Source organism: Chaetodon trifascialis, chromosome 6, assembly GCF_039877785.1.
Source record: "Chaetodon trifascialis isolate fChaTrf1 chromosome 6, fChaTrf1.hap1, whole genome shotgun sequence".
NCBI classification, from domain to species: Eukaryota; Metazoa; Chordata; class Actinopteri; order Chaetodontiformes; family Chaetodontidae; genus Chaetodon; species Chaetodon trifascialis.
Genome location: NC_092061.1, coordinates 19,231,437 through 19,257,182, shown reverse-complemented (window position 1 = coordinate 19,257,182; position 25,746 = coordinate 19,231,437). Strand labels below are relative to the sequence as shown.

The following is a 25,746-nucleotide window of genomic DNA, read 5'->3' as shown; positions in this document are numbered from 1 at the left end:
TCATTTTTATCTCAGTGTGGTTATCCCTGTGATGATTTCAGCAAATATATAATCTACACTGCTGCCTCACATCTGCATAATAAATCTGCTCTATGGTTAGGCACACTTCCTGCAGATGGCACACTGAAAGGGATTTGATGCCATTAAATACAGGTCTAAGTTTCAGGTTGGATAATACAGCCATCTGATAAGAGAGGTGCTATAATCTGGCATGAGTCTAAATCCATGTTAGCTTTGTGACAAAGCAGCTTTTACGTAGCCCAGTGACTGGCTGATGGGATCAGTCACCACCATGTCAGTGGCCGCTGGGATAGAGCAGTCAAATGCAGCAGGATTTTTAGGTCTCGAAAAGATGAAATTATCGCATAGTAAACCCTGGTTACGTGAGTGGGATGCACATTTTACATCTGATCAGATCAAATACAACATCCTGCAGGAATTAACATTGTAATTTTATGATAATATTACTCTGCAGTTTGTTAAAGGCAGGAGGCCTTCACAAGTGGAATAAACAGGGAGATACAGACTAATAACACTACATAACCTCTCTTTCAACTGCCTGCACTGCGTTTATTTAACTTATTTCAAGCTGAGGTGCTTGAATGTGCCCACTCACACTAAGTTTGCAATACTCCAACAACAGCTAGTCTCAGCAAATCAATATGTGTTTCAAAGAAAATTAGTGACCTCACTACTGCTTACCACCTGCTTGCTGGAAAAGACTGCTTTTTAGGTGAAGGACAGAAACTGGAAATATTACGATGAAATGGAGTGGTGTTTTAGGGTTTTCATACATGCCTAACAATGTGAAACAGAAATCTGAATGTATAGTGTGAATACTCATATATACTACAACTTAAACAAACTGGGGTATATACTTGCGGTTTCATTTTGCAGGGAATAATCTTGATTTGTCAAGTTATTCCATACTTACACAAGAAGCAAGATGGCCAAGCGCCTCTGTCCAAAAGGAATGGAAAACGAAGCAGCTGCCTGCTTTTATGGATTTGGTAACAAACCTGAGGTTTAAACAGAACTGCCAAGTGTTTTGGGTAACAATCCAAAGAAAAACAACTCTCTGATAAACACTGAATGCGCTGTGCAATGGTGTCTTATGCATTTCAAATCAGATTAATATTGGATGAGGATACAACTCATCTTTGCTGCACCTCTCTGCCAAAATATTTGGCAATCAGGAGAGTGAAAACTAGAGACAAAGTGAAAGTGAGGCAAAGAGCAGTACAACTGCGAAAGTAGGAAATGGCTTCGTTTAAATGTGCATCATATTTCACCAGTTACTCACTGCTGATCCTGCCAACTTCTCATGGAAATCTTTGCAAAAGTTTTTAACTTAGATATCTGGTCACTTCCTTGTTTTCAGCTGAATTCTTGAACAACTCAATCAACCTCAATTTAACAACCGCATGGGAATTTTTTTTCTCCAATAAACCCCAGTGAGAATTTGGGTCATTTCTCATCCACATCTATCAGATGAAAGGAAAACAAAAATATTTGCTTTTGTGCCTGGTCGCTGCAATTACAGCTCTGCTTCTCTAATTAATTGAATTGTCTTTGGCTCATGGGGGATGAATAAAGTCCCAGGGCACTGCACATCATCCTTTGTCAGTGCCCAAATTCACCACAGAACTAGAGATGATACAACTGAGCATTTTCTCAACATCTGATAATTCTTGGGTGTTCATGTGCTAAAGGAAATGGCAAGTGTAGATGAGAGAGCAGATTAAAAACCAGAACAGAAACTACATACTGCTGTCAAATTATAAATAGCAATCTGTGAGGCCTCCATTCTATGCTCTACAAAAGACCTCTGAGTGAAACTTTTTAATATGCTCAGTTGACAAAAACATCGTTTAACATGCTGTTAAGCCGAAGTTAAGAAGTTCCTAGAAAAAATGCTTAACGTTCATCAGCTCCAGCTTCTCAATTGTGATGATTTGCTGCTTTTCATCATCTGTGTAACTGAACATATTTGGGTTTTGTGCTGAAATGTTGCTGCATTGTGTCTGATGAAGTTACATAGTAAGTGCAACATATGAATCAACATATGAATCATTATTTTGACACTTGTCCTGCTATTACAGATAGTGGTCCTTACAAGTTGTGATCCTACAATATCTCTCCAACTTCTTGAAACAAACTCAAGAATGATGACACTGAAAATCCCACAAGGTAACATTGAGCCAGACACAAAAATAAAGCGTACGCTTTGTCTCCTTGCATACTGCTAGGAGACATGTCACTCAAACAATTGCTACCCTGATGGAAAAGACTGTTTAATCAGTTTTCAAACCTATATAGCCAGTTGAGTCTTACTAAGTTCAGACAACACTATCAATTTTACTGCCACTCCAGTGACAAAGAAGTCAAAAGGACTTTGCCTTTGCAGCAGGGCAGCAACCACAGGCTCTGAGGTTCTCTGTCGTCCAATATGATTCAGTGTGAAAACTCCCTGGTGAGGCCAAGCTTTTCATTAGCATGTAGTGAAGTGTGGGAGGGCGGCTCGGAGTGCTCCCTGCCCACTCAGCTGTAGTGTGGGCCACAAACTGCACAGGCAAAAAAACATTATGCAACCACCATGCCATTGTGTATAGCGGAGGGGTAACCACAGCAACAGGATTCAGAGACTGAGAAGAGGAACCAGCACTGGTTGGAGGAAGGAAGAGTATGGTTGATAATCCTGGGTGGCAGTAGAAGAGTATGTGTGAGAGTGTTTGTTTACAGATATAGATTTTTCCAGGATGTCCTGAAGGAGGGTTTTTTTTTTTTTTTGGAGCTCATTCATCTAATATTAATAATGCCATGTCCACGGATAGATCTAGTTTCTGGTTGGCTAAACTGTGCTTGAACTATCTTGGGAGACCTCAGTTTCACTTAAACCACCATATATTTCTACAGGATGAAAAATCAGGAGCGCTGACAGGAAACACACAAAGAACATAATAGAAACAAAGCAACCAGCAAACTCCAGCAAACGCTGGAGAAGCAAGAGAAAATGTCAAAAGACAACTAATGGGTGGTAAATAACAGAAGCTCTTGCCCAGCACATTGCTCTTGATGACCAGCCATTGTCCGCTGGAGATTATTGGGGATTGTGTCCTCTTCTGAGTGCACTGGAGGCCAGGTATGACATTCCCAGCCATCAGCACATCACAGAAACTGAATTAGCAAACAGTCTCTCATCGAGCAGAAGCAGGCTCTGGGAATATTTGGGTCCGGATATGAGATCCCCGACAATCTCACCACTCATCAGTGGACACTTCAGGAACAGTCTATCTGTTCTGTCTCCATTTGAGGAGTTAACTTGAAAAGTGAGCACCTTTGATGCTTTGGCATCAGATGGAATTCCTGTTATGACTGTGCTTCAGAGACTTTTAATCAAAGAAACAAATGAGGCCGTCAAGAGACGCTTTGCTGACATGGAAAAAACCCACTCTACTGCATTGCAACTGTACTCAATCTGAGGTAAAATGTGTGTGTGCGTGTGTGTGTGTGTGTGTGTGTGTGTGTGTGTGTGTGTGTGTGTGTGTGTGTGTGTGGGTGGGTGCGTGTATCTGTGTGCTGAGCATGTTAGAATTGCAAAGGAATTACTCCATGCTCTCCATGCTCATTGGTATTCGATGTCAGGAAGTACCCAAATGTAAGTATTGTACTTGGTCTGACAAAAAGCAGTATCTGTGCATCGTTATCTTAAAAACAACACCAACTTCTATAATAAATACCCCAAATATTTAAAAGATAAAGATTAAAAGTCATTAATTCAAAACCTAAATACTGATTTAAGACCTCCGACAGCTGTGACTTGAACAGATTTACAGACTTTTTATGGTCTAACAGCAAAATGTGAAGTCAGGAAGGAGGAGTCACAGTTGCAGTTTCAAACACTATAAGCGACAGTACTGACAGACATATTACTGACAGAAAGCTAAATGAGTAGCAGGCAGTGTTTGCCCTTGTCTAGTAGCCACAGTGAAAAGCAATTCAACATGTCAGAGGAATGTCATTCACCACCCCAGCTCCAAGGTTTTAAGGGAGCACCAACAATGGATACATTGTGCTTAGAGGTAAAGAGAGGTGAAAGGTTTCCCTTTACCATCTTCAGAGTTGTTATGATCTACAGCCACCATGGTTCCCAACATTTTCACTGCTAAGAGCTCATGAACAGATTCCTCAAGCGCTAGATCCCTGTTATAATGATCCCAGAGATTTGATTTGGTATCAGTCACTACAGAGGTACAGATGTGGATTAAAACAGACATTCATCCCAGTACATGGATATGAAGATGATCACCCTTGTACCCTCTAATGATCTCTGTGCTAGTTTTAGAACAAATGATCCGGACAAATGTCATGAACAATGGTCATAACTGTGCCACCTCCTCTAACAGTGGTCCTTGAGAATCAACTAATCACGCAGAGCTAATTAGGAAAGCCTGATAAACATTAAATGTGAAACAATGGAATGAGTCAATGAACTGTGAAGCTCTCAGTTATCCTCCATGCTGATTCTAAGGCTTCCAATGCTTCATAATTTAAGCAAATATTCTGTAAATCCAACAACTGCCATGCAGGACTGATTAGAATCCTTTCAGACAGGGTTAGGGTTACAGTGAGGCATACATCACAGCAGATTTCACACACTGCTGACAATGAAGTCATGGCGTAAAATAATTTAGTCACCTTTTCTCATATCCATACAACACCAACTGGCCAGGTCAATATTATTCTACTGTGAGCTGGGTATTTCTTGACAGCCCCTTACTTTAAGAAATTTGAGAATGCTTTTCTTTTAACGAAAGGAACATAAGTTGTCAAATGTTAAATGTTGTCTAAACACAAGCAACTTTGCATAAATATGAAACAAAGAGTAAAAGACTAAGAGCCAAACAAGCAGCTCTGTGAGGCTATACTTTCTGTACAGCAGAGCTATGAGCTAAATGCTAACACCAGCATGCTAACAAGCTCACAATAACAATGTTAAAATGCTGATGCTTAAAAGGTATTTACTATGTTTACCATTTCCGTTAAGTGTTTTGTTGATTCGCACTTAATGCAAAGTACATTTCAGGCTGATGGGAATGGCATTAGTCTTGCAGGTATCTGGACATAAACCAAAGTAGCGGACTAATTAAATTGGCCCGATGATGGCGCAAATGGGATAGCCAGACGAGCACAAAGGTTATTAGATGTATGGTGGACGTGACTGTTTGTACCAAATGTCAGAGCAATCCAATAATTTAATCCGACAGTAAAGTAGGTACAAAATTTTCAAGGAAAATACATCAAATAGTTGTTAAGATATTTCAACAACCAAAGTGGTCAACCAACCGATTGACACTGCTGCTGCTAGCATGGCTAAAAATCAAAAACTGGCAAAACAATCTGATCAAAATATACCATTATCAGACATTTAATGGCAGCTTTTGATATTAGACAGGATACACTGGTCAATACCACAAAACTGTATTACAACACCCAACCTCAATTCTAATCTTTTAATTTAAACCAGCTAATAATGTTGGATCACATGTTGGATCCTCTGAATTGCACAAGACAAACCACCACGACAACACAGTTCTTTGCATCAAATCGGATATTTTGTTAAACGCATCTCAGACAGCCCACAGAACATGGAAAGCTTTTGGTGGAACTGTCTTCTGTAGATACTTATGTGCTCAATTAGCTTAACAGAAGGGCTAAGAAAGACAGAGGCAAATACAGAAACCAGCTTGATATCAGGCTGTGCATACAAATTGGGAGAAGTGCAAGACCGTTGTTCTGACAACCAAGGAGATGGTGGCAGGAGGTGAGGAGGGGGGCTGCTGGTGCTTCAGCTGGTCCATCTATCGTCTCCTGTTTTATTTTGTGCTTGCTCTTTAAAACAGGGCCCCTATATGCCAGGTGAAACTGACATTCAGCAGGTTTCAAGGTGGTTAACTCTGTCATGACTCAGGGATTGTTGGTTTCACAAAGACGCTACTGTATGTGCTGATGTGACCCTGTTGTAATGAGACAATCTATAAAATGACGAGTCAAATACATTCAAAGACATTCAAATACTGCACTTTATGATTTGTGGTAATGACTGTGAGATTAACAGAGTTGAAATTTGTCTCCTCCAGTCTGACCTCGCTGATATTGATTAAGGCTGAACAGAGTTTGAAAGCCTTTGCCCTTTCTTTTGATGATATCAAAGCAGAAAAACATCCCAGACAACACAAAAGGCTGATCCACAGAAAGCACATTCAAGGAGACCAAACATAACAAACAGTGAGTATGAACACTGCCAAGGCAACTCAGAATGACAACAATGATCCACCTAGAAACAAGCAACAGAAAATATTTGGCATCAAACTGTGACAGGACTAACAGGACCAGATAGACTGGTTTAAAATTTTTGCAATATCCCTTGATTCACTTTGTATTTCTGTTTACGCAAGGCATGATAAAAGAGTGTTATTGACATTTAGGCAGCAGCACTACTGAAACCAAAAGCCCCAAACATGCTCCACACAAGCAGACTTGGAGCTACGCAAGAGGGATTTCATGCATCACTGTGGACTGCAGTGTGACACCTCAAATAACTTGATGAAATGTGAATGAAATGTGATTCACTTGAGTCAAGCTCAAAACGACCATGGCTGACCAGTTTGATAAAGCTCCAGCTGAACATGTCTGTATGCTTAGGTATGTTTATGACACCTAGGTATCTCTTCACTCAGACAGGAATGCAGCTGAAAACATAATACTGTGGTCATGTAATTGCTCTGGTTAGCTTTATTTTGCCCCCTTGAAAACTGAGGTTTGTTACCTCCACCGGATCCGGAGATCACACGTTTGTGTCTGCTGGGCCAGACATTGTTCATTTGCATTCATGCACTTGCATGAACCATGTCTGGGGCCATAAAGCTTATGAACTAATGGGCAATCTACTCATCTACTCCCACCTCATTTAAAAGACAGGGCTGATCTGAGAAGCACATCTTTAAGCAAGGTGGGGCTGGCAAAAACAAACAATATTAACACCAATGGGGATAGCAATTTGATAATAAACTTCTAGATAATAAAATAACAAACCTTTAATATTGTGTAGATAAGTTGGTAAATAAGTTCCATGGTTGGCTGAGTCGGCTGAACACACCACATGCTTTTGTTTTCATATCAGTAACAACGTTTTATAAAAGTTGGACTACTGGCCACTTAGAGCCTTGTTTGGTCATTAAGTGGATAAGACAGCACCAAACTACTGTCAGTGAAGTTGGAAACTTGTGCCAAACAAAAACAGGGAATACAAAGAACTAAGCTCATCACCTGAATGAGCAGCGATGCTCTAAGAGAAACATCTCAACAGCTAACCACATCACTATGTGCAAAGGTTACACATAGCAATTAAAATTAGAGCACTAATCCCAATTTGAATATACCTTTTCTGAGGCTTGGAAAAACCTAATGCTCAGTGCAGATCCTGTCACTTAAATAAGCTCAAGATTAGAAACTCAGGCTTCTGCTCTGCTGTAGTTTTTTTTTTTTAACCAGACAGCCTGCAGAATCAGTCATTCAGTCTGCACTGCTACAGTCAGGCAAGCTTGAGCCAGACTGAGGCTTTAGTTATATCAGTGTTCACAATAGCCATACTTTAAACCTTCAGAACACTTCTCAACAATGATCTCAACTCCCTCTGGGGGCTGATGATATTTCAAATTATCCTGGGTGCAAATAAACCCACACATGAGAACATTTCATCAATCAGAGAGTGTAGAGACAGCAACGGGCTTTTTTGAGTGTTAAGATGAGGACACATGAAAAAAATGATGCACAAAACCTCAAAAAAAGAAATGGTCAGTGTGCCAAAATGAACGCATTTTAAAGTTAGATGTGAGGAAAATACTTCAGTATTCCTTCCTGGTTCGTGCTGTTGTTAATAATCAAACAAAGACATGGCAAACAAAGCATGGCGTGGGACAGCAGGAGGAAGTGTTCGAGTATATTCAGCTGTCGGTATGAAAGCTGCACGTCTTGATGTCTTGACTCCCTGAATGTACTCACTGACAGGAGAATTTGCCTGCAAGCCTTACACTGTTGACAGATGACCAGCGCTTTCAGTAACTGTAGTCGAGCACTGGGTCTTCTCAGGGATATGATTTTGACTTAAGTGGATGAGCATGTGCGATAAGAGAATAGGTATTCCAAAAAAAAAAAAATTCATCAAAAGGAGTGTTACATAACAAACTCAGTTCTTGAATGTAATGTATAATACAATAATAATATAATAATAAATATGCCTTTCAGATAGGATAAATTTCTCACTATTTGTGTCTGATCAATTATCTGACCACTTTCAACTACTATGGGCTGTTATGTACTATTAGTGGACTAACAGACTCCATGTTCATGTATAGTAGCATCAGTTTACTTTTGTACAGTCATCAGACTTGTTACTGTTAATTGCAGGGGAGAAGATCTTGTGACAGGGTATTAGCAAGAGTGCCAAAGTAATACAAGGAGGATGAAAGAGAGGAAAGGGGAAAGCTGTCTTTCCCCAATGATTATAGCCCCACAGTTTCCACACTCGGCTGCCTGCAGATCTCCTAATTGACCACACAGGATGGCACTTCCCCCTCCACCCCAATACACACACACAGAGCATAACACCCCTGCCATTCACCCGCTAACACAGTTGGCAGGGATCCAACTATCCTCCATTGACTGCAGAGATTAATTGAAAATAACTCATTATGCTCCTCGAGGACATCCCAAATGAGTCAGATTTCAGTTTGACTCTGACTCTGAAGCCGACCGTAATTTGAAGACGTCTGACTGGAATGATCACGAGGCTTAATCCATCCAGGCAAAGATGGACAGGCCGAGACACATACAGAGCAAGATACGGAAGAAAATCTGACTTCAAACCTCAACCCTGCAGGAACACTGTCTGCCAGGAAAGCTACACAATAATCTGCTTCACTCATTTTCAAGGAAAACAAACTGCATACTGATCTCGGCTCTTTTCTGACTTTTCTTTTTCTGGCACTTCTCTCTTGCATGATGATCTCTAAGTCACAGGAATATCAACGTGTCTCTCTGACACATACACTCCTTACTACAGCTAGATCATGTTGGCAATACAGACTGAAGCTGAATGTGCTCCTGCACTCGGTGTACTCGGAGTAGTAAATTAGTGCATCAGCTAAATGACTGAAATGTAAATACAAAAGGTGGGCACCACAGAAACATGTCTTTTTATATATGTCGTCCTTCCACAGTATGAATTCTCAGTTTTGACCTCTTGACCTCCCCACATCTGATACCAATGATAAACATTGAGCAGATATGTTGGTTATTATAAAATGTTATTAACAATGGCAGAATAAACTGAAAGTAATCCACTCAAAGCCAAATCCTCAGACTCAGAACTCAAAAAATGGCAACACTGCATTAATGTGACAGCGCTGCTGCTCCCTGAGGTCGAGGGGGGTGGGTTAGGGTGGGAGAGTGACTGGCGGGCCTCATCAAGGCCACTCCTGCCACCCAGACTGCCCCTCCACCCAGTAACCCAGGGTAGGGGGTAAATCTAGGTCAGTAGCTGGGGCACAGTCTGCGCAGAGTGTTCGCATGGCATTAGCTGGTACTGGTGTGTTCAAAGAAAGGATGTCACAGTTTGCTGTAGTGAATATTCAGTAGATTTATTTCTAATAGTCTGCATAAAGACCAGCAGTTTCTTGAGAGGAAAAAGAAATTCTAAATTATATCACCATTTAATATGGGAGCCCACATCAGTGTCTTGCATATAATCCCATTTTGTATTCATAGAATTTTGTCGTTGGGGTGGATTTTACTGAGGAATAACCCAAATACAGTCCCAGTTTAATGCTTTTTTTACATTCATTTGCATTTCAAAATCCTTACTGAAAAACACCAACTCCTCCTCCTCTGCAAATGGCAACCCCCCCCCCCCCACACATACACACAGACACACACAGACACACACACATCATAGACACAAAAGGAGGGCCAATTGGTAGAGAGCCACACAGCGGTCAATTAATGCACACTAATGATAGAGGCAGAGCACTGCAAAAATATGCAGTGTAAAAGTGTGTGTGTGCTAGATGAAAGGCACACAAAATGCTTTCCACAGTCGCCTAATGTCTTAGTTCATCTTTCTCTCCCAGAGTCAGCCAGAAAGTGGCTGAGTCAGTGAGTCTCCAAACAAATGACAACATGGAAACTGGAGCAAAACAACAACAACAAAAAAATCAACTCAACTCACATGACACAAACAGTAATTCTACTCCTGTTTCTCCATGCAGACTTCGATGCAGCTCAATTTTGCTGAAGAAGAAGCAAGGTAAGGTAATCGTAAATTATTGCATGTTATGGTCTGACCAATGTTATGGTGACGTGATGGGATTTCTCTTCTGATAACAGCTATGGAAAAATACTCCTGATTAAAGGCTGTACAGTGTCCCAGATTTCACCCACCCCCAAACAACAGAGAGAGAGTCACCTGAGAGTTGCTGGGCCACAAAAGAATCTAATTAAGTATGGCTTTCAGTTAAGAGCTTTTCTGTCAAACAACTTTTCTTTGCCATGAAATTGGTTATAAAAGAAATATTAGAGATGCAACTAATGACTATTTTCCTCATCAATTCATTCACCATGATGAAACCCTTACGCTGTTAAACACTTCAATGATACTTCTCCCTTCACTCCACCATCACTTTGAGGAGGTATTAGAGATCCTTTGAGATGCCAGTAGCAGTAATGTCTTCAGTAATTCCCTGCTGATCTACAGACACGAAGTGACAAATTTCTGGCAATGTGTGAGGCAATTAGAGGGATCAACTGAGCACAGATGTGGCCAGTGCCAGACTTATTAGAGGAAATGGTTTGGAGGTGACCACCAGCAGTGGCAATTTCTATCAGGAGCCCGTTAAAACACGTCTGGGATACAGACTAACTGGCCATTTTTTGGACACAGTTCAAAAGGGAGAACTTGACCACTGATGCATTTACCTGGGATTATCACACTTTCTTCAGTGCACCTCTGCCAGTAACAACTTGACACATCGCCTGGAGGCTCAAAAGCTAACCAGCATTTCTCTGACTGATAGTTCATTTTGCACCTCTTATAATTCCAGTTCTCCAAGTTCTCAGAGTTGCCAGCTAGCTGGCTAGTTATCGCACATACACAGTGCACACAATGAATAAATCAAGTCTGAAGAAAAAAATGATTCTGGAGGGTGAAGGCTTGAAAGACAGGTGATTCCAGTGGCTAGAAACATACGTTTGAGACAGGATTATACTGCACACCACACCCTAAAATGAGCACTACACATCTCATCTGGCTGTACTGTACTGAATTCTGCAGCTGCACTGCTTCTTCCACACTCTCCTCCTCATTATACTGCCTGCATGCTCACTGTGGCTAGATATTAATGCAGGTTAGATGCTCGGTTTCACCAGCCTTTGGGTCTTCAATGCATGCACACCAAAGCAGACAGTGTCAGTGTTCGTTAAAGGATAAAGTTCCTGCTTGGGTTATTTCCCATTTTCCCAGTTTGCCAAACCCAACGGTCCTCGTTCCAATGTCAGCCAGAGCTGGGCCTGGGATACAGTCACATCAAAAGCCTCTCTGTCTTTACGCAAGCAAGGCACTACAGTGCAGGTCATGCTGATGTAATCTATCTGATGAATAGGCAGACTCACCAGTTTTCATCATAAGATAACTCTGGCTCACCCAAGTTAAAACATGTAAAAACATACTGAACTCAAAAAAGATTTGGAAACACAGCATGATATTCATCATTGCTTGGTCTCATACAAGAACATTTTCATATTCTTGTCCTTAACTTCTTTTTTCTGTGAGGCTTGCAGGTACGAGTGTTCCTCATCAGATTCAGCAAACTATCTAAACTGCACAAAACTGCCTTCAAAACTGCCTTTTCATTTCTTATTTCAACTTGATGAATGTTGAGTGTTTGTGACTCATAAAATAAGCAGTGCCTGCAGTGGCATAAGGAGACCTGACACAATTTCATAGCATTAATAGATCCATCAACTTCTGTGATCACAACTTTTCAACAAATGTGTTTGTATGAGTGGTCCTTGCATGAGTCCAGTTCTAAGATAGGATGAGATAAAGCTTTATTGATCCCACGCCAGGGAAATTAAGTTGTTACAGCTAGCAAAATACTAAAAAATAGGCAAACGCATTGGCATAGAATACACATGAATAATACAGGATAAAAAAAAACTTAAAAAGACAAAGCATGTCTCCATAGACAGATTATTATGTGTTCATGTGTAGATATTATAGACGTAGTCTCAAAAGTAGGCTAATAGTGATTATCAACTGTACTTGTATCTATGGAGTTTTGTAAATTAACCAGAATTTAGATTTACCATGAAGTGGGCTATATTTATTTTTTCACAGTATGCAGTAGCCTTGAGCTCCCCTCAAGTCATACATAATTCTTCTGTCTCATACAGAATAAAATCCTTCTAAAAACAGACTTGTGCAATACTCTGGGCTTTTCTCCACTGGGGCACACAAAATACTAGCTTCCATGGACGCCTTTATAAGATATCTGAACACTGACTAAATGTTAACGATAAAGCAAAGCTGAATGTTGAAGAATTCCTGTTTATCACACCACGATGGCAGACAGCCCAATGCAAAATCTTTAGTCTCCTAATCAAACGACGATAGAGAATGGATCCTTGTGTTGGACTGACGACCAAATGAGACTATCGTGCTCACATAGCCGTTTCTTTACCTCCAGCCAGAAATTCAATCCCATTACACAAAGCTCCCCATTCGTCTCTATTACCAAAGCAGCATAGTGAAACAGCAAGAGCAACTTCAGCTCTCCCCCACAGTGCCGAAAGGTGAGTGCTAAAAGGAGAAGTGTGTTACCAGACAGGCTCTGGACAGCAGAAAACAACTGGTTGATTATTACCAACACAGCGTACATGTGCTGCTTTGATAACCAGGACTCCATTTCCATGTTTCTGACAGTCATCTGAGAAGGTGTCTGTGATCCACTGTGGGGATACATGCACCCTTGCCTCTGTTATTTCTACCTTTACTGTTGTGCAAATGTGCTTTTTTGGTAAGCAGTAAAGTTAGACTGTGTCTTACACTATGGTTTTCATATTCAAAAGGGCGGCACAGCAAATCAAGGATATCGCTTAGCCTTCAGCCTAAATGTGACCACCCTGCTCTGTCATTTACACTTTCTAGAAACTACCCTGCCTTATCAAAATTGAGCCTCTTAATCATCACTGTCAAGCATTCACCTTTGACCAAACACAGTCTGGATGAATTGAAACCAGCCTGTGCCACAATGTAAATCCTCTCCCTGTAATGATATCGTCAGCCACCTCCTGCAACAAATCTCCAGGAAGAGGCAGCCACAGTAACAGATGCTTACCTCTTCATCACTGACAATGATACATTATGGACTGCATTAATCAGACACACTCAAGGTGGGGGGATGCATGTCCTGCAGACTGCTCACAGGCAGAGTATGTGGGCATGCATGCATGCTTGAAAAGAGTATGCATTGGTATACTGTATGTGTTTATGGACCGAACCCATCTGTGTGCAGAGCTGTGGGAGCAGCATGGCATGAAAACATATATATTTAGGACCATTAAATGAACACTTGGGATAGATAGGTTAAATGTTGTAGCTAAATATAAATATCATCTACATTTAGAAATAAAAATAAGGTATTTCCCTACCCTCCTTCTCACAACTCTACCATGAAAAGGGGAAGTTCATTCGCACTGCGAATGAGGACAGATCTCAGAAAAACTTACCTCCCCAACTCGTCTCCTATTTCATAAAATTCCTCAACATTTTCCTGGTTGAAAACAGTCATGTTGTCCAGGCACTTCCTCCCTTTCCCCCCGACCACAGGCATGTCCTCCGAAACGGCACACCGGCTCTTCACAGCGGCACCATCCCTACCAGCAGCCTCCGGTCTGGGCAGGGTTACAGTTAGCGATCCTCCTCATGTTAGATCTTCCAAACCATGTGAAAAAAGATTGCAAATATACAGGAAAAAAAACATCAGACCTCTACTTTGATACCTGACTGCAGATGTTGAGGGGAAAGGTGGGCATTCAGTCAACAAAAGGAGACCAAACTGACTGAGCAGTGAACCTGCACCTCCAGGGCGACGTCACGACTGCTGGAGCTGATCTTTCCTCCCAGTCCCCACTGACGTTATTATTTTCCCGGCCACTCGTTTCAATTATTGGGCTATAACAGCTGCCAGTTTTTAAGATAATAGTAATATAACATAACTATGTCACCGCCGGCTGGCTCGGAATGCAAATAACCCTTCGTGAAAGCTTGGTGTAGCCATGGGAAACACGCTAGCCTCCTCCTCCTCCTTTCAGTCCAGCAAGAAAAATGACTGCTGAGTAGTCATATCGTTAGCCTGTCTTCTTTAAATAATGCCTTGAGGAGACCCGGACAGGTGTTTTACTCAGTTTTAACTGTGTACTACAGAGTCACAACCCCAAAAACCTAATTAAAAAGCCAAACTGTTTTGCTTAAATGAAAACCATGACTCGCCCCAGTATATTCCTCTGCAGTATGAAATATTCACAATCGTCAACATTAACGTTAGCTAGTATGTTTGCGCGAGCGTTACAGGCTTTTTCCTGACCCTAAAACTGATACAAATTGTATGAATTCACTCTAAAGTATCTTACAGTTTGCCGCTGTGTCTCCCGCTGACAAATGTAGCCGAGATTTCATGCGTTTTATGGGAGCCTGTGACTCCAGTTTGGCTCACGGAAGACAAAATGCTGGCTTAAACGGGAGAAATCAACGTTAACAATGTAAGGCAGTCTGGTCCTGGTGCTATGTTCAATGTCTGTAGTAAATTTGGCAACACACGTCGGAGCGACTCGAGTTCGCTAGAGGACACAGCTTGGACAGACAAGGTTTTACGGTGTACGAACAACGCTAACACCCGACTGTCATGAAAGAAAAATCGAGAGAGTAGTTGTGTTCTGTTATATCAAAACGCAAAGGAACCGGAATTTACTTGCCTACAGAAATGTCTGCAAAACAGTCTTTTTCGACGTGGAAGCCGTAATTACTGTATTTTTACGTGCCATAAAAGCAGCATCGCTGTGTGCTCTGTTGGAGGAGCTGTTTCGCTCGCACGAGGGCAGCAAAGCTTTCACTTTTACCTTGTTCACAGCTGAGCAGATATTTTTTTATTTTGGGAGAGATTATATCCACAGAGTAAAACTGTCAAAATAAATATTAATTTATTCACTTTTACAATGAATTTTAACGTTACAGCAACTCTGTACGCTATATTAATGTTTAAAAAAAGAACACTTTTTGCAGTGTGAAAAAGTTTGCAATGGAAAAAGTTCATGATATTGCTATGTTTTTATTGTTTTTCTGCACTTTTCTGGTTTCTTGAATGTGAAAGAATTGAGGCTGATCTTTACTGTATATTGCCCAGTGAATGCACATGCTTGACTAACTTTGTACACTCAGCACATCAAATCCCAGTTATATGATATATTCATTCCCATCACCCCAAATCAAATAATCACACAAACATTTGTCACATCTTTATATTGCATAATTATATATTAGTTCATGGAGATAATTTTTGTTGTGATTGTGATATGATGATATGACTGTTTACAGACCTTTGTAGAAATAGTAATATTTCACTGCAGAGAGCGAAAGAAAATTTGAGCTAAAAGCAGGAAAGAAAACAAATAAACATTGCATTAAGAGCTTGATAAAACATATATAGATTAAGGCATTCATAAAATGCCAAGATATCTACATAAATACAGCTTATCTGACCATTTTGTTCATGACATTTCTTTGAAGGAGGCATGCCTTCATAGCTTTTTTTTTTTTTTGCTTTTAGAGATTTTATTCATAAAGTTTGTCATTCAGTGGAAAACAGGCTGACCACATCACATAAAGACAATGATTCATTTTGGCTTTGTGAATGTGTGAATAACAGATTTTAGTATTGTTAGACCATTGGCTTTCTGGGATCAGATTAATACAAAAGGCGACTTAAGTTTTGATTTCACTTTTTATCTCAAACTTATGTTAATGTTGAAGGGGGGGAATCCAATTTTCCAGAGTTCTCTGCAGTATGATGCTGATCCCTGCGGTGAGGAGCAAATCAAGACCACATTCGTCATGTGAGACCATCTGCAGAATGTGCACCGTTCTACACCTTTGTGAGGATATAGACTACATTGCAGTTTGGCCTGACTCTGTGTCATTCAGTTCATGATTTGTCCAAGTGTTCACAGTCAAATGGAGGAAACATGTATGATGAATGTGGATCAAGCACCTGTGAACATCTCTGCGCTCTCTGCACAGTACTGGAGGCTATTAGATGCTTCACTTGTCCTCATACTTAAAGTAAACCAAACATGATGCACATCACATTTCTGCTGCATCTGAGAAAACTATAAGTAAGTTGTAAACACATCATATATGACCCAGGCTTCTCTTTGTTGGAACTAAACATAATGATAGCTTGGTGGAGAAAATCATTATCATCTCCAGAGTGTGAAAAGAAATGATTCACACAGAAACCATCCATCCATTAATCTACTGGGCCATTTTCTAAACCACTTGCCCCTTCAGGGCTGTGGGGGGCTGAAGCCTATCCCAGCATGCACTGGGAAAAAGACAGGTTACACCCTGGTCAATTTACAGAGAAACAAACTTTACAAATTAGAGCAGGAGGCCCCTGCTGACCTTTCACTCTGAGTTTCATTATGAATTTGATTTGTATTGTACATGCTCAGTCAAGGTGAAGTGTGAAATGGTGTAACCACCATATCTGATCTAGTCTGGTCCCCTTCACATGGCACACTGCAACGATATGAGACCTATGTTAGAGTTCAGAGCTGCAGTTATAGTTATTAGTTTAACCACCGACCAATTTGTCAGTTCTCTCACTTTAGTTTGTAGATATCTTTGTTTAGTCTTCAAAAAGAAAAGCTGCATCACAAGATCTCAGAGTTGAAGATGACGGCCAGTGTAGGAGGTGTAGGAAGTGTTCAGATCTTTTACTCGATAAGCAGCAATAACATCATATAAAAATACTCCATTACAAGCAAAAGCCCTGCTTTGAAAATGTCACTGAAGTAAAAGTATGTTTTAAAGTATGATTGGAATATTATTACTGATGTATTCATCTGTAAGTTTACCATGGTCGATGGTCAAGGTGGAGTTAATTTTTAATGCTCAATTAAACATAACATGTACTGAATATGTGTTTTGTATATGAAATTTCAATCTGTACTGTAGCTAGTGACTGCAAAGTAAAAAGTATAATATTTCCCCTTGAAATGTGAAGTAGAAGGAGACAAAAGAAAATATTGAAGTAAAGTAATTAATAATTAATAATTTGTATTTAAGTACAGGGCTGAGTAAATGTTCATACTTTCATTCCACCACTGGAGAAGACCAACAGTCTGAAACCCCAGCGAGAAAAGCAGCAGATGATCAGCAGCTCTGCCTGTGGAATGACTTTAATGATTCATAAGCCGTCAAAATTGTTCAGACACGTCACTACGAGGCCATGCTAAGTGAGAGCTTCTTACCATGAAATGACATTCATGTTTAAGCCCCTATATCAGTGTCAGTGCAGGGGACCGAGCACACTCAGCTCTGAAGTGGCTGTGATGTTGAGATCAACACAAAGTTTCTAGAGATGGAATAATTTGTCCTTCCACTTAAGTGGAGCAGCAGAACAACCTAATTTTGCACTTAGTAAAGAAAGCAGAAACACTGACAGAGACCGGCTGAAGAGGAGGCACGTGAAATGCTTTCTGCCACCACACATTTTGCTCACAACCAGAGGAGCAGATGGTTTTCAGCATCGGCCTGTCTGTCTATACGGCCACCGTTTAGTCCAGACTGACTTGCCATGAAATTTGGTGCATCCATCGTTCCCAGAGGATGAATTCCACTGTCTTTGTTGGTCCTCTGGCTTTTCCTTTAGTGTCACAAGCAGATCGACATTTCCTGTGAAATATTTTATCTACATTACTCAATAGATTTCCATAAAATTCGGTGCCCACATTCATGCCCCTTCTGAATTGTAAAAACTTTGGTGATCTCCTGAACTTTCATCTAGCACATCACTAAGTTAACATTTTATTTCAAGTTGCCTGAAAGTGCCTTATTGCGTCAACCTGGGAGAGTTATGATGCTTTGGTCCCTTTGGTTTCAGAATGCATGGTCTCATAACAAATGACAACACTTTTGCACATATTTCCCTTCATTTCTGTCATTTTTATGGTCACCTATATGATGGAGTACAGTCAGAGCTTTCTAGTGACAAACGTTGCTCACTGTCAGCCACAACATCATAAACAGCTTCTATGCACCAGACTGTGAGCCTGATGGGCAGCACAGTACCGTCTCATAAATCATGTTATATCACGTACTGTACATATTACAGCTCGTGTATGTAAATAATATGTGGGGCATGTACTGTTTGAGCCATTAGAAAACTCGAAAACTTGTTGTGTTCCAGCACAATGAGATTCTTTGAGGACTACACAATAGAGGGGAACAGCAGGCTGGTGCTGTGTAGTTTGGGAGGGAAATTACTGCTGTGGTGTAAAGGATTATTACACCATCTGCTGGTGATGGGCTGCACACGTAAAACAGTGTTCACCTGAAAGCAGTCACATTGCTCCACTCTTAGATGAAGATGACGCTTTACAAATAGACATCATAGTTCCTAAACATCACATGCAGTGTTTCATCTTCTGTCCTTTTTATAGACGATAGATCTTTGTCAAAATCTGCTGTTGAATAAATAAAGTCTGAATTCCTCTATCAAACATATTAAGATTCCTTTGCTAAGTTGATTGTAGGCTGCTGTAGCCTAATTATCAGTCCAAAAGAGCATTTGTGAAGAAAAGGTGTGGAGGTGCCAAATATACCAGACATTTAAAGCATTATTAAAATATAAATATGTTCCTGGAGCCTCATAATTCACCAAATTGTTTACTTATAAAAGCTTTGGACACTATCAGATAACATGCAGATGCTCAAAAAATTAGAAAATAGCACAACTTCAAAAACAAGACATATTGATCTTTTTATTGCAATGAAACAATTTTAAAGTACAAAATTATACAAAATGCTGATCAGACAGAGCAGCGTCATCACTGGATTCCTTTAGTCATGTTTGAGAAACAGTTATCAAAAATCCCTTATGTTGTTACAGTTTCAGCGTTCAGGGCCAGAGATACAATGAAAGCATCGTACGTTGATAAATATCTTTTCATTATGGCTACAATTTATGTTGGGAAGTACCACAGAAAGTCTTATTCTGCAGTAATACTGCAGACAAGTTCTGCTGAATGTGATTTAGAGGCTAATCGCAACAAATTTACAAAGTGCAACCTGCAATTTGCAACTTGACATCTTTTCCATGTGATTGCTCATTATGAAACATTTCACTAACAGAAACAAATCGGTGAGACCCAGACATGAGCATACAAGAGCCCTGTACACCATCTCTTTGCTGTCACTATCTGCGATCTGTGTAAGCTTTTGTGAAACTGGCCTAAGTACAGTGAAACCGATAACACCTGACACAAAACTGGACTAGCTACCAAACCATTCCTCAAAACAGTGAAAAGATAAAACAAAACAAGATTTTGAGGTTCATTAAAATAAAACACTCAGGCAAAGGTCCAATTTCAGCAACAGTTTTAGACATGCATTAAATGTTTCTTCTGCATATTCAAGCTCTGAAATATTTCCATAAAGAACACCTGACAGTGATTAATGACTGTGCTATCAGTGGTGCTTGACCACACTGACTTCCAGCATCAGATTCTGTTGGAAGAGCACCAGTTTGACTTTAGAGTAAACTGTGACATACAAAGCCTTAAAAAAATCTTTGGTTGACCAGCAGGGTTAGGGTTTAGTACATTCAATTATGGGCAACAACTGACTGAATCACATGGTGTTAACAGATAATCAGATACAAACAAGTATCCATAAGCTGTATTAATGGTTTAAACTCAACTGTGGATGACAGACAGATGAGTGAATAAAATCTGTAACAGCATATCCATGAGACACACAACAGACAAAATAAGGGCAACTATCAAACATTATTATTGTACAATTATGAAACTAGTTCCATTTGAAACCATCTGACTGTATAAAATATATTTGCTTCCTTGACAGAAAAACATTGCTTGTTCTTGACTGGGCTCCATAACACTTATTTTTGATCATCCTTATCTTCCATTAAACATTCTTGTTGTTATTGTTTCTGTTTTTCATAATAGGAGAATTTCCTTTTCTTTTAATATTAAGGCAGCTTCTGTGTCGTCTATAAAGTTAGGTCATATTTCCGTAAGCTGAGACAACAACAGATAACAGCTAACACACTCATTTGCACACTGCATTTTTAAAGGGTTGATTATAAATACTGCAAACCACCAAGTTGATTGTCAGACACACAGTAGTGAGATTGGTGCTGAAGCAAATGATTTTGAAATAATTACTCATCTTGATGTGATGCAAAGTGATTTTAAAATCATTATGATTTATGCTGCATAATTACAAGCAAATTGTCTATGCAGTGTTTTTTCACCCCTGGTCACACTCGGCACTAAAATGCGTCTTGTGTGATCTGATCACAAATGGTCAGCTCAGACTGCAGGTGTGAAAACTGCACTCACGAAGAAGAACTAACTAGTCAAGGGCATGCGGAGACATGCGGACCAGATGTGCTCCTCAGTGGATTAAAGGACCACCCAGTTAACTTTGTAGTGTGTGTGCAGTATGATGAGCCTCCCAAACAGGTAGATGTGGTTGAGTTTCCTACAGCAAACATTGGGCATCATTTTGAATTACGTATCAAACTGTACTATATTTGAATCCTGTACACAGCCGGTGCAGTCCTCCTCTTCATACGGTGATTTTTTGCCATTGCTGTTGGCGGGGGAGGGGTCACCCGAGGTGCATTAGAGACACTCTAGTGCATGGATTGAACAACAGTCCCTCTAAACTGGATCTAGACATGATCTGGCTATTTCCTGTGTACAATAAAGTTGAACAGGACTTCATAACTGTAAAACAACCCAGAATGTAAACCAAAGACCTTAACAGGAGCACATTTTGGACATTTCACGCTCAAGTAAAGCTGCACCATAGACCTGATGCCACTTTGTGGTAAGACATTCTTTATGAATTGTTTATTAGTTATAACTAATGGCTTTATAAATAGTTAATAAACAGACAGGTCAGGAATAAGCCATTATAAAGAGCAATTCATGGGTTGCCAGGTTGTGAAAAATCTCATTTCCTCCCACAGTCCAAAGACATGCAACTCAGGTTGACTGGTGGCTCTAGATTGCTCATCGGTGTGAGTGTGAAATTGTCCAGGGTGAACACCCCCTCCCGCCCAGTGCATGCTGGGTTACACTCCCCAATGACCCTCCACAGGATAAGAGGGTACAGATGATGGATGGATGGATAATGTATATCCTCCTCCAGCATAACTAATTTATAATACAGGAAGTCTAATCCACTGGATGATTTTCAGAGCTGCAGAGCGTCGAGACCAAAATACATTTATTATGAACTTACTAGCTTTTATTGAACAGTTGCAAACTTTAATTCATTTATTTTCTTGGAGTGGCACCATTATCTTTTATCAGGAGGCACATTTTATTCAAATTGCTACAGTAAATAGTTTCAGTCAGTCTGATTAAGAAAAGACTGGTGAACAGCAGACTTGAAGGATTATTGCAGTGTAAGAACCCTTTTATTACTTACTTACTATTAATATCCATAAGCCTGGTGAGAAAAAGTGGCTTCATGACTCACTTCCTAAGAAGTCATCGGGTCTGCAAAAGGGAGTTTTCACAACCTGGCAGTCCAAACATAGTTCCTATTAGCAGCTTATTTCTTATCTGTAAAGCAATAATACAATATTTTCTAAACAATACTAAAACTATTACTTAGAACTTAAGTAACTACTATGTCTCATTGTGCAGTGGTACGGAGGGCTGTGATTTAAATGCCCCTGTCTTTTAAGTGTAAATCAAAAAAAGGATCTTGTCTTATGGATATTTGTTTCATTTTCCCAAATTCATTCAAGTTGCATGAAATTCTTTCAGCACACATAAAGTGAAAACGTGTAAGAAGAAAACTGTCTAACAAAAGCAGGAAGCAGGATGGGCTAATGATGCTGAATCCTGCTGCTGCTTAACAAAAAAAGAAAAAAAGTTTTCTTGCAATATCTTCTCCTGTCCTGAGTCACTGAGAAGATGTTTTTTGGCAGCAACACATTCGTGATCGTTCAAACATTCACTGACCTCCCACTGCCATGCGCCGCTGCCAAAGTGCTAACTGCTGGAACAGCTTTCAAGGTAGGAAAATAAAATGCTTTAAAAAGACACTTTAAGTAAAAATATGTAAAATATTTTTAGGCAAAATGGCTTTGCTGCTTATGTCCTCTGTGCAAAGCCCTGCTGTGCATCTGGACTCCCAGAATTAAGAGTTAAATCTGGGCAGTCTGTAAACATGGTGACACGTCCTTCTGTGGCAGCTCCCATCTGAAAGTGATGTTTCTAGTGTCAAGATTTCATTTGTCAAACCTCTCACGAGGCATGTCTTACATGAACCCTCATGATCGAAGGAACGCGAACCATGTACCATCAGGAGGGGCTACACATTTTGCTGTAGTTCCCTTTGATTAGAAAATACAAAACAAAATGCTTGGAGCTAAAGTTGTGCACTTTTCAAACCTCATCTTGGGTGAGTGGGCAGAAATGGATGGTAAGAAATGGATAAATGGGCGCTTGAAACACCTGCCAGCAGCACACAGCTGTCCAGTTGGCAGCGTTCCTTCTTTTCAAACACCACTTCACCGTCAGAGAGCAGGATCCCTGATCGTCCTGTACATCTGCAGAGATGTCACCTCCACATCCGGGACCTTGGCATTCTGGGGGCGTCCTGTCGGGCTGTATCCAGCTGATCGTCCCATGGGACTGAAGCCTGTGGTGGTGCGACCTATATGGGTGAGACCTGAAGATCGTGACACAGCCGGACGCCGCAGGAACCGGCCTGATGTCACCAGGTCCCCGTAGCCTTGCGCGTGGGAGAACGCGTAGCCTGAACGGCGGGAGCTGGTGCGGCGCATGCGTGTGCGTCGAGGTGGAGGGGGAGGCGTTGCTTTGGCCAGTCTCACCTTGAACATCACCTGAAAGTTTAGACAGATGATGCCATGGAGTCATTGAATAAACTGTGGACTTCCACTTGAGTTTTTTTCTTTAGCCAATATTTGTTGACATTATGGCAAATTGATTAAAAGTATGCCAAATTAGCAATGAGCACTTCCTCTTTACAATCGAGCCGTGGATATACGGACAACTGTCACTGGATCATTTTGATACTGAAGAAAAGTATAAAATTTGATTACTGATTGAGTTGTGAGTTGTCAGTTTTCAAAGCCTGTTCATGTATAATGAGCACACCTGTACTGTATCTTAGCAAACATTAGAGTAAAGACACAATGGTTCCATTTGTACCTTGTCATTGATGGTGGGGCAGAGCTGAATCAACAGGAAGCGGTAGGTAACCACAGGAAGGACACACAGGATGGACGTGAGGACAATCGTCAGCCAAATGTTCGGCTGATTCAGAGAGTTTCGAGCAGTTCCTGGACAAACAAACGCATACACAGGGTTTGTGTTTATATGCTGTCGGGCTCTTCTATTGACTTTAATACTTTAATGAGACCATCCAAAAAGGTGTGCTTGGCCTACTGCACACATTGCAGTGATCCAAGCCAGTTTTGATATTTGGTTTCATTGGAAAGCAAACATTTTGCTTGTGCAAACACAACACACTGTATTTGGCAGCATAGTTCAACTCATTTGAATGATACTGCCACCTTTGCCCTGGACATGACCCCACCTAAAAGAATGAAGAGAGCTTTTTTTCAGAGCAAACGTGCTCATGACCAACAGAAATGTGGAACTGTGCACAGCAATGAGTTTACGGCTCACCTATGAAAGGGAAGGCTGACGGCAATGTGAGAAACATGCCGTTACTGTACATGGTGAACGTGACGGCAAAGTACATGGCCAGACTGCCCAGCACGAAGAAAGTGTTCACGGCTGTCCAGTAAGCCATCTCCAACCCCAACTATGGACACACAGAGAAAACATGTTTGAAAAAACACCTCAATCTTTTTATTCTAAGCCTGACAAATGCAAATGACAAGATCATCCAGAAAGAAAGGGTTCCTCATACCTGGATGCTGACGGCTAACATGAGACACGTCTGGGTGAGGAGGGCGAAGGACTGGTAGTCGGCGACGTCCTTCCCATCGTCCCTCACGGTGTCGTACATGGCTGCGTAGGGGATGAAGAAGAGCACCAAGGAGCTGTAGCCACTGTGGAGAGCACACTTGAAGAAGGCCTTCTTACTGAAGTACAGGTTGAGTTGCCCAGGAATGTAGAGCTGAGGATGCTGGAAACTCCATGCGTCATTCACATCCTTACCAGCAGGGGGAGACAAACACATGAGGTCTGTGTGTGAGTGTGTCCATGTTTTCTCTTGTTAGCTTCAACCCTGTGAGCTCTGTTCTTTTGATTACTGTGTGAAACGTAGCAGTGGACTGCAGCTGAGTACATTTACTTAAGTACTGTACTCATTGTACATTTATCTGGGAGCTTTAGCTACTAGTTACAACATATGCAGAGCTTGTAAAATATGATGTTTTATTATGAATTAAACAAGCCAACAGTTTATACAAGTATAGCTGAAATGATTAATCAATCCATTGATTGACAGAAAATTAATTGGCAATAATGCTGATAATCGCTTTACTCATTTCTCATGTGAATCGTCTCTGGTTCCAGCTTCACCAAGGTTTGGACCATTGTTTAAGGAAAACAAACAATGTGAAGGTGTCACTTCGGGCTTTGGGTAATTGTTGTGGCATTTATCAGTATTCATTCAGAATGTTTACAAAGCAAACAATCAATTAATGGAGAAATTAATGAGCAGATTAATGTAGAATTAAAATAATTATTAGTTGCAGTCCTTTAAAAATAGTTCAACATGAGCTTCACCTCAACCAACTACAACAGTAAAGTCCAGAGTAATAAAAATGTATTGATATCTGATCTGAGTACATTTACTTATAATACTTTCACTTTAGTAAAGGATCTGAATACTGAATATCTGCCACCTCGTCGTTCTCTGGCACAAACACACACGGACACATACACACATCACATAGTCACCTGATCAAACAGGCTCATTCCCAGAACAGGCAGTGCAGTGTACATCAGATTGTAGAGTGTTATGAACCACTCATCATACACCGTCTGAAAAGCAAAGTCAAAAGCAGAAAATCTTTGAATGACTTCTACAACCTTGAGTCTGGAATACAAGACAGCTGATGACTTTCACTTTCCTCTTGTAAAATTAGATATGGAGACTTTGTAGAGCACAGATATGAAACACCAACCTAGATATTATTAACAGCATGGTACCATTTTATTCATGATGTCTAATAAATCTTTACTATTAATGAATCTGGTTCATAAAGTCTTTAATGTTTCATGTTTAACTTTGTGTTTTTATGCTGCCTTGCTGTAAAAAGAATTTCCTCCTGAGGGACAACAAATAATGAACCAAACTGAAGC

General features: G+C 40.5%; 2 protein-coding genes across 2 annotated transcripts in view; both read right to left on the bottom strand.

The window, feature by feature from the left end:
• dapk1 (death-associated protein kinase 1) overlaps window positions 1-14,914 on the bottom strand; it is a 68,974-nt gene extending 54,060 nt beyond the window's left edge. The window contains exons 1-2 of the mRNA XM_070964159.1: window positions 14,749-14,914; window positions 13,846-14,050 (exon numbers count right to left, since the gene is read on the bottom strand). Coding sequence (XP_070820260.1) covers window positions 13,846-13,949 — 104 coding nt within the window. The 5' untranslated portion in view covers window positions 13,950-14,050; window positions 14,749-14,914. The remainder of the gene's footprint in view (window positions 1-13,845; window positions 14,051-14,748) is intronic.
• Window positions 14,915-22,867: 7,953 nt separating this feature from the next.
• Window positions 22,868-25,746, bottom strand: part of LOC139332515 (phospholipid-transporting ATPase ID-like) — a 35,406-nt gene continuing 32,527 nt past the window's right edge. Inside the window, exons 24-28 of the mRNA XM_070964515.1 lie at window positions 25,342-25,425; window positions 24,344-24,589; window positions 24,097-24,235; window positions 23,617-23,747; window positions 22,868-23,288 (exon numbers count right to left, since the gene is read on the bottom strand). Of these exons, the coding sequence (XP_070820616.1) occupies window positions 22,959-23,288; window positions 23,617-23,747; window positions 24,097-24,235; window positions 24,344-24,589; window positions 25,342-25,425 (930 nt within the window). The 3' untranslated portion in view covers window positions 22,868-22,958. The remainder of the gene's footprint in view (window positions 23,289-23,616; window positions 23,748-24,096; window positions 24,236-24,343; window positions 24,590-25,341; window positions 25,426-25,746) is intronic.